The sequence below is a fragment of the Humulus lupulus genome, chromosome 6 (assembly GCF_963169125.1).
Source record: "Humulus lupulus chromosome 6, drHumLupu1.1, whole genome shotgun sequence".
Classification (NCBI taxonomy): domain Eukaryota; kingdom Viridiplantae; phylum Streptophyta; class Magnoliopsida; order Rosales; family Cannabaceae; genus Humulus; species Humulus lupulus.
The window spans coordinates 9,690,693-9,700,343 of record NC_084798.1 but is presented as its reverse complement, the minus strand read 5'-3'; the positions used below and the strand labels follow the sequence as shown (position 1 = coordinate 9,700,343).

Sequence of the window (9,651 nt, the reverse complement as noted above, 5' to 3'; positions counted from 1 at the left end):
ATGTGTAGATAAAATTTATAATTATTGTTCTCATACAAATTAATTTAAATGAGGATTGTGATGATTTGTGACAGCTTACCAACTCTATATAAATAAATATATTTCTAGCAACCAATATATGTATAATACATAAATATTATATTTATTATATGTCAACTTATCTTTCTCCCGACTATTTAATAATGTTGTAGTGGAAAATGTGCAGAGCAGAATAAGAAAATGTTAAAGATGGGATTGGGTTCTTGGTGTGCGTTTCTTGTCCTCCTGGTAATTATTCTTTTCTTATATCAACTCATGAAACATCATCACTATTTGTGTACGTAAAAGTATAAAACATGAAATCTATTTAGTTATTATTAGAAGTTTGTTAATCTTGTAACAATATGTTTGGCTGTTCATCATAAAGATCAATATGACAGTATAGTAATATGGATCAGTTTATAACAGTTAATATATATATGAATTTTGCAGTACTTTTCTTGGAGTAGTGAATGTCATCAAGAGACGAATGGAGATCAATACAGCTCGGATATAAGACTTCCAAGTGCTAGCAAAGAAGATCATCATCATCATGGCCATATGCATAATGTTGATGATCATGGTCCATCATCATCATCATCCTCACACACTCATCTTGACCGTTCAACACTACAACAGTCGGTTTTCCTCAACATCAACGACATAAAAGTGGGGTTAACAAAGCCCATTTATTTTCCAAAGAAGAAGAAAGCGTCTCCTCCATTTCTGGGAAGACAAATATTAGGAGACCCTAACTCGATATTATTCTCCTCAGAACAACTTCCCAACTTTCTTAGGCTATTCTCAGTCCCTCAAGGTTCACCACAAGCCAAAGCCATGGAGTTCACTCTCCAAATGTGTGAGTCTAACCCCATAAAAGGGGAGACAAAGATGTGTGCCACTTCTTTTGACTCCATGCTTGAGTTCGTACGTGGCATGTTCGGATTGGACGGCTTGGGCCACGGGTTCACACATCTCACAACCACCTTCTACAACGATTCCAATACCATGTACCAAAACTACACCGTTTTGGAGGACCTGAGAGAGATACCAACACCCAAGATGGTGGCATGCCATCTTATGGAATTTCCTTACGCTGTGTATGGCTGCCATAGCATGGCCAAGGACAGGAAGCTCTTCAAGGTGTCGTTGAGTGGCCACATGGGAGACAGAGTTGAAACCATTGTCGTTTGTCACATGGATACCTCGCTGTGGGATTCAGATCATCCTTCCTTCAAGGCCCTAGGGTTTGGGCCAGGCATGGGACCTGTCTGTCATTTCTTCCCTGATCACACTAATTTCGTATGGCTTCCTTCCTCTGTTCAAGTCTAAGCTATATTTCAGCAAATAAATCTTTAGGGTTTATATATGGCCCTTTACTCTAGAAATATGAATCGTATTACTGTTCGTCATTTCTTTCTTGTGGTATTGTAAAGTGTTTGTGTTGTTTCCCTTTTAATTTCGATGAAATAAGTAACAGAGGGACATTAATATTGTAGCTTTACATCAATTTGGATCTGATTCAAATTGATGTATACTATATATAAAATTATCTTTAATGCATGGTGTAAATTTTACTATTAAATGTGTTTAAGAAGTCAGTCGTGAAATGTCAATTAGTAAATCATAATAATTATTCACAATATGATAAATAAAAAATGTTAAATTTATTATTGATTCATATTATATTTTGTGTCAAATTTGACACAATTTTTAGAATATCATTAAAGTAGTAATTTGTTTACAACGTTCTAAAATAATGGCAAAAGACCTATAATCAATTCAAACATCATTATTAAAAATAAAACAACAATCCACAAATTTCATGAATTACCAATGCATCACGTTAAAAGCTTTCGAAACAAATTAAATGTTCTTAAAAAGTTAGTCGTCAATTTTCAATTAGTAAATCATAATAATTATTGACAATATGATAGAATTAAAATGGGTTTTCAACTCCTTTGAGAAATTGAACCTATATAATTAAATATATTTTTATAATATAAAATATATATTCTCAAATTAAGTTCCCAAGTCTATATGAAGCAACATTTTAATCATTTAACTATATTATATAATATATATATTTATATATATATATATATATATGATAGCAATCTATGTCTTTAAGATACCTCTCATGTTTTTTCTCCTAAACCATAAATATGTATAATATATATAATTAAGATGTATTCCATTCAAAAAAATTCTCTAGATTCATATGATAACCATATTACTTTTCTATATCTAATCGCATGCATTTTAACACATTATACTTCTACATTATTGTTATATATTTTAATATTTAAATTTTTTTGGAATAATGGGAACTTAAAAACATATAAATAAACAAAACAAATATGTTCCAATATGAATAGAGATATTTTTCCAAATAAGGAAATGATTCTATTGGACAATTTTTTCAATATAGTTTCAAGAGCAATTTAGTCAACTAAACAATTGAAAGTTATGACATAAATTCACCTCTAGGGTAATATGTCACTATTACAATATATATATATGGAAGACTTCTCAATGGTTACTACCCATAGATGGGTACTAATAATTATGATGATGTGGCAATATGGTGACTTGGTATAGCAAGTCACCAACAAATCATTTTTATTAATTTAGTTATTATTTTTTTTATCATAATTAATCTTTATATAGAAATTTTAATCTTTATATAGAACATAATTTTAATTAGCCAATATGTAAGTCCATATTGCTTTTTTAATCTCTCTGATGTGTGATTAAATGTAATACTAATATTTAGACCATTATATCATGTTTATATAAATTTGAGAGATTATTATCCATTAAAAACATTCATGATTCTGAAAGTTTAATTTGAGAGATTAATTGTTTACTTTTTAAAACAGGTCACAAACATGATAAGGTTCCTAGTGGACAGCTACAATATACCTATCCTAGCCATACTTGAGATCCATCCAAGGATCATCCATACGACCCTGCTCATGATTCAGTTCTTTCTCGAGTCAAGTACCTCTTTTCTGCTGAATTTGTGGCCTCAGATAGACGTTGAGAACTGTCGATATTCTCTTAGTGAGATGGCAAAACAACATAGCAGTCAATCCTCAGGCTGATAGAGTTTAATATCTACTTTGGCTCTTGTGCTTAATATTCAGGCTGATAAATCTTGAATAATTAGTTTCTTTTTTCTAGAAATTCATTGAAGACGACCTCTTCTCTCCACTCCAATCTATGAGAAAATGTCTAATAATATCTATAAAGAATTATGAACAAAAATCTAAAGTGGATATTAAATGGGGATGGACACAGGGAGCTTACTCATTTCATCACCATAGCATAGATGATTACTGTGTGCTTAAAATTCTTCTATGCCAATTTAGGTTTTTGTTCTATGCCTACCCCAATTCAGATATAATAACAAAACATATATTTGGTTTTTGAGAATTCAAAAAGTTAATATTTCAATAAGATACTTAATATAGCTTTTTCTCTTTATATTCCGAATATGATTTTTTTTTATTAAAATACAATTAAAAAATATATATAAATTTCTAATAATATAAAAATGTTTTGAAAAAAATCAAAAAGTTATTGTTGCTTTTTTTTACATTATTTTCATATAATATTAATAACTTTGAAATTTATTTATTATTTTAATAAATATATTTTTCTCATTTTGAATTTTGAATATAAATATACAAATGGGTGATTGAATATTTGAAATTTAAATTCTAATCATAGCCAAATTTTGTAATTAGTAATCTTATTAAATAAAAAATGTAACTTTTAATCTACCAATGAATTTTATTACGAGACAAATAAAAATGACATATATTGTGCATTAAAGTTTATTAGGTGATAGTTTATTTCAAATAAACATTTATGTAAATTTTAGTATTTAATGTTTTATTATAGAAAAAACCTATTATTAAAAATATATTGATTTTTTTTAATAAAAACTCAAAATAACAAAAAGATGTTTTAACAAATACTATATTTATATACCATATGTTAATGAATAAATTTTTGGGAATTTACCCCAAGTACGCTAATATTAAGTTTTTTTTTTCAAATTTACTGTCTTAATTATTTCCTTTGATTAATATACTGTGCATTATTTCATTATTACAATTTTTTTAAATTTCAATTTCAATTTTACGATTTAGCCTATCATGTAATGTTTTTCTTTCATTTTTAGGTGTGTGCAGACAGACAAAATTTGTCATCAAGTGCCTCCTTCCCTTTAGTCTTTCTTTTATTTTAATGCACATATATATAATATAAATATATATACACACACCTATACGACAATAATATCTGATATATTACTAGTTGGTCCTACTTCTTCAAATAAAAGATGAATATATAGACTCACTCCTGGCATCATAAAGTTAAAATAGATTAAAAAATTGTCTAAATTATTTTAGGCTCAGTTGAGTCCTTTGCTTGTTGTTGGCTAGCTCTTGTATGTGTTTTTCTTGTTTTAGCTTTAGCCTAATGAAAGTTTCTTTATTAAAAAATTAAAATAATGGAAAGAGGTGTGAGCGCATGGACAACAACATGTGGTGAGCATGTGCATTGGTAGTAAGGCGCACAACAGTGTATTTGCTATGCCTAACGAGTGTGAAAGACTTTGATTAAGGGAAGCTAATCATGAACAAGTTGCCAAGTCAAGCTAATAAGCATGAGCCATTATTTCATTCATTAAGCTCATCAAGACATGTAACAATGAAAATTTTAAATTATTATCCTTTGATGAATCATTATATCTATCATCATATAACAACAAAAAATCAATCATTTTATGAAAAAATGTTAAATGTATTTTTATAATTTTTCAATAATTTAATGTTTTTTTTATAATTTTCAAATTGAAATGTAAAAAGAACCTATAAATCCAGTCAATTTAGAAAAATAACCAGAAAAAAAAACCAAATTACTCTTAAAACCCCCAAATAACCCATATATCAATCTAATAAGCAATCTATAAATTTCATAAGCAACCCATAAAACAACATGTTAAGCAACTCACAAAACTCTTTAAGGAATCCTATAAAATAACATGTTAAGCACCCACTGAAACTCCTTAAGCAACTCATAAAATAACGTGTTAAGTAAAGTAAGTCTTGAAACTCCAAAGCAACCCATAAAAACACCTTGTTATGCAACCCTTGAAATTCAAAACAACTTATAAAGCAACCATTGGAGCTCCTTAGGGTTTAAGGTTTAGGGTTTAGGGCTCATAAAAAACCTTGATAAACAATTCATAAAACAACATGTTAAGCAACCCTTGAAACTCCTAAGCAACCCATAATCCTCATAAGCACATAAGCAACATATAAAACAACATGTGAAGCAACCCTTGAAACTTATAAGCATCCCATAAAGACACATGTTAAGCAATCATTGAAACTCTAAGCAACCCATAATCCTCATAAGCACATAAGCAACATATAAAACAACATGTGAAGCAACCCTTGAAACTCATAAGCATCCCATAAAGACACATGTTAAGCAATCATTGAAACTCTAAAGCAACCCCGTATAGCAACTTATTAAGCAACACATATAATCCTCATTAGTAACATATAAAGCAACATTTTAAGCAACTCATATAGCAACATATTAAGCAACTCATAATTCTTATAAGCAACCCTTCAAACTCTTTAAGCAACCCGTAAACCAACCTATTAAAGAACTCTTCAAACTTCTTAAGCAATCCATAAATCAACTTAATAAAAACTCATAAAGCAACTTGTTATGCAACCCTTGAAACTTTTAAGCAACTTATAATCATCACAAGTAACATATAAAGCGACATGTTAAGAACCTCCTTGAAATTCTAAGAAACTCTATATAGCAACCTCTTAAGCAACCCATAATCCTTATAAACAACATACAAAGCAATCCTTCAAACTCTTTAAGCAACTCATAAAGTAACCTATTAAGTAACTCTTCAAACTTCTTAAGCAATCCATAAAACAAATTGATAAACAACTCATAAAGAAACTTGTTATGCAACCCTTAACTCTTAATCAACCCATAATCCTCGTAAGCGACATGTTAAGCGACCCTAGAAATTTCTAAGCAACTCTATATAGCTACCTCTTAAGCAACCCATAATCATCATAATCAACATATAAAACAACCCTTCAAACTCTTTAAGCAACCTATCAAGAAACTCTTCAAACTTCTTAAGCAATCCATAAAACAACTTGATAAACAACCCATAAAGCAACTTGTTATGCAACCCTTAAAACTCTTAAGCAACCCATAATCCTTATAAGTAACATATAATGAAACTTGTTAAGCAACACTATAAATTTCTAAGCATTTCTATATAACAACCTCTTAGGCAACCCATAATTCTCATAAGTCACATATAAAACAACCTTTGAAATTTCTACACAACCCATAAACCAACTAGTTAAGCATTGAATTTTTTAAGTAAGGTTGCATTGAGGTGCTTAAGTTGTTGTAGGTTGCTTTAGTTATTGTACACTGGATCTCAATTACTCGTCAATTGCATGATTTGTATAAATTGACTGTCATTGTCAATATATTCTTATTTTTATGTTAGTTTTTAGGAGTATTATATGCATTACTCGTGTTATTACCAGAACATTATAGTCAAATTGTTTATTAGAGAAACACTTCTTAGTACATGTGACATAGCTAGGCTTTGTATAGATTAATTAAAGACTTTGCAGTACCATCTTCTAAGCATGTTGAGTTATGTTGAAAGTTGGTTAAAATTCCAAGAGGCTTCAAAGCTGGACACATCAGAGCCACATCAGTCAAGTGACAGTTAATATCGTTTGAGCTCTTAGCTCCCTTCAATCCAAACATGTATATAAAGGATTCCTAACCATTCTAGAGAGACACAATCAAAACACTCTATTTTCTCTCTCTCTCTCTCTCTGTAAGTTCTTGGAGCATTCTTTCAGCTCAAGAACAGATTGTAAACGTTGGTGTTTTACACCATACAAGTGTATCTAAAGACTCTGTAATCAGATTGAAAGAGCAATAAAGATCCAAGCCTTTAATGGCTGATTTCCCCAAGGAGTAGACCATGAACTAACCAAGTTCATTGGATCGAACCTTGTAAAAGATATGTGTTCATTTTGTCAATTTTAATTGTTTTATTACTGCATTGTCCAGTTTTTCTTTGCTACTGTTTTTGGTTTGATCTGTTCTATTTTGTTGTGTAGCATAATCTATTCACAACAAGTGGTATCAGAGAGACAGGTTACCGGGAAATCAAGAACTGCATTCAAGCCATCAAGACTCATCAAGAATGGGTTCTGCAAAGTTTGAAGTTGACAAATTCACTGGGGAAAATGATTTCAGTCTGTGGAGGATTAAAATGAAGGCCTTACTTGTGCATCAAGGTCTGTCTGAAGCCATTGATGCAGAGAAACTCAAAGAACTCACTGATGACAAGAAGAAAATCCAGGAAATTGAAACCAAGGCTCACAGTGCCATCTTACTGAGCCTTGGAGATGAAGTGCTTCGAGAAGTTGCACATGAAGAGACTGCTAGCTTGTAGAGTCCAAGAACTTTACTTAGCTAAGATAGATAGTAGTATGATAGTATTTATAGCATTATCTTTGTTACTATGGATTTTTGGTTCAGACCGGGAATTATTTGGACACTCATAGTAGTACTTATAGATTTTCTAAGTTTAATCTATAGTTTAAGAATATTAAGTTAACCTAAGGTTTGATTAATGTGACTGATATTAAGGATTATATATTTTATACTATAAGGTTTAGATATCAACCAATAGGATTTTAAGCACATGTTATCAATGGTGATTAAGGATTAAAGATTTTTTGAGGATTAAATATAATAAGGAGTAAAGTTTGAATGTTATAGGGTCAGTCAGCAGCTTTGAGCACGTTGAGGGCTTAGTCAAGGCTGTTTACTCCATTCAAACTTAGCTAAAAATGTGTAATTTCGTGTTTAAATATTCAGCGTGTGTCGATATATCGCAGCTATAGGGGGCGATATATCGCAGCACGTAGATACGGAAAACACGAGACGATGCACGGTCGCCTCGGGCATACTGGCCCAGGCGATATATCGCCTACAGGGGGCGATATATCGCCTCCTTCAGCATGGATTCAAACTCTTTTGAATTCATTTCCTTTCAGCCATTCAAACTCCCTCAATAGTCCAGCATCTTTTGAACGAGTCTTCAGCCTCTGCTGAACGATTATTCAAATGATTTTCACCGAAAAAGCCATTATTTTTATTCAAGTAAAATCAAGATATTTTCATTCCCAAACTCTATAAATAGGACCTAGTACCCAGCCATTATTCATCATTTTCTCTAAGTTCAGAAGCTGCTAGTGTTAAGTGAGTGTGAGAGTGTAAACACCTGGTTTGGGGAAAAACTATAAGCTTAAACATCATAAGCTTATCAAACACTTTGGGAAGTGAGTTCTATAGTATTTCGGTGAAGGTTAGATTGATCTTGCAATCTTTGAGGTAAACCCAAAACTCTAGTTCCTTTCTGTATTTTATGTTATTTCCTTTCTCAAAACCTTCTACTCAGTCCCCTAACCTTATTCTTATTTTGGTTAGGGAATCCAAGCTCTTAAGCATATAAGTCGGTAAGTATGTTTTTTTTATGGTTTAGTCTTTCCATCTCTTTCATTTCATCTCCTTTCTTAGACTCACTCTTTCTTATGGTTTTAGGAGTGTTCCAAAAGTCCCAACTCAGTCCATAATCCCGGTAACTTTGGTAAGGAAAATAGGCTAGAATCAATATGTTATGTGCTTATGTTATCTATATGTTTTATGTTATTAAAAGTGTTATGATATGTATATGTGTATGTTTGTAGGCTTGGGCATATGACCCATATGACTAACAAGACCCCAAATGGGTTATGGGCATATGACCTACTTAGCTAGTAGGACCCCACTAATCCCATGGGCATATGCTTGTTTAGTCTATGGGACCCCAAGTAATAATGGCCATTATAATAAGTGTATGTTATATGTGTTATGTTAAGTCTTTATGTTTTCTTATGAAATTATGTATATGACTTTGTGTTAGATTTTCCTTACTGGGCATTAGGCTCACTCCTTTCTGTTTATGTGCAGGAAAATAAGCTTAGAGGCGGTAAGATTCGTGGCGCTTGGAGGATGTGTATCGATGATGAATGGAGTCAAGGGGCCGAGCGTTAATCGATTCGAGGATGTAGTTTCGGTTTTATGTCTTTTTATATGTATTTTCTGCACTAATTATGTAATGTTTTATTATTTTAAATTATGTTTTTGTTTTAAAGACAATGGGATCCCATATCCGTTTTGGTATTTACTTTGTAAATAACTCTTATTTTGCAAGTTATTCAATAAATTATGGTATTTTCGCAAATGTAAGTTCTTTTAAGGATTTTATGTATAGTTTCGTTAATGGTCCAAATAGTCTAGATTAGTGGGTCACTACATAGCTCACTATGGAAGAAACTGGGATTGATTTACCTCAAGAAAACTCTTGCAAACAAGCTGTACTTGAAGAAAAGATTGTATACTCTCAGAATGGAGGAAGGAAAAGAACTCAGAAAGCACCTGGATGAATTCAATAAAATCATCTTGGAATTAAAGAACATTAGTGTTGCCATTGAGGAA

The 9,651-nt window shown here is 31.3% G+C and overlaps 1 protein-coding gene across 1 annotated transcript; it reads left to right on the top strand.

The window, feature by feature from the left end:
* Window positions 1-579: 579 nt before the first annotated feature.
* LOC133784677 (BURP domain-containing protein BNM2A-like) lies at window positions 580-1,350 on the top strand. The gene has a single exon (XM_062223965.1). It carries the CDS (start codon window positions 580-582, stop codon window positions 1,348-1,350), a length of 771 nt encoding a protein of 256 aa, XP_062079949.1.
* The last annotated feature ends 8,301 nt before the right edge of the window (window positions 1,351-9,651 follow it).

What these genes read in the sequence shown, in the direction of transcription:
- LOC133784677 (XM_062223965.1), top strand. Translation starts at nt 580, where the DNA reads ATGCATAATGTTGATGATCATGGTCCATCATCATCATCATCCTCACAC.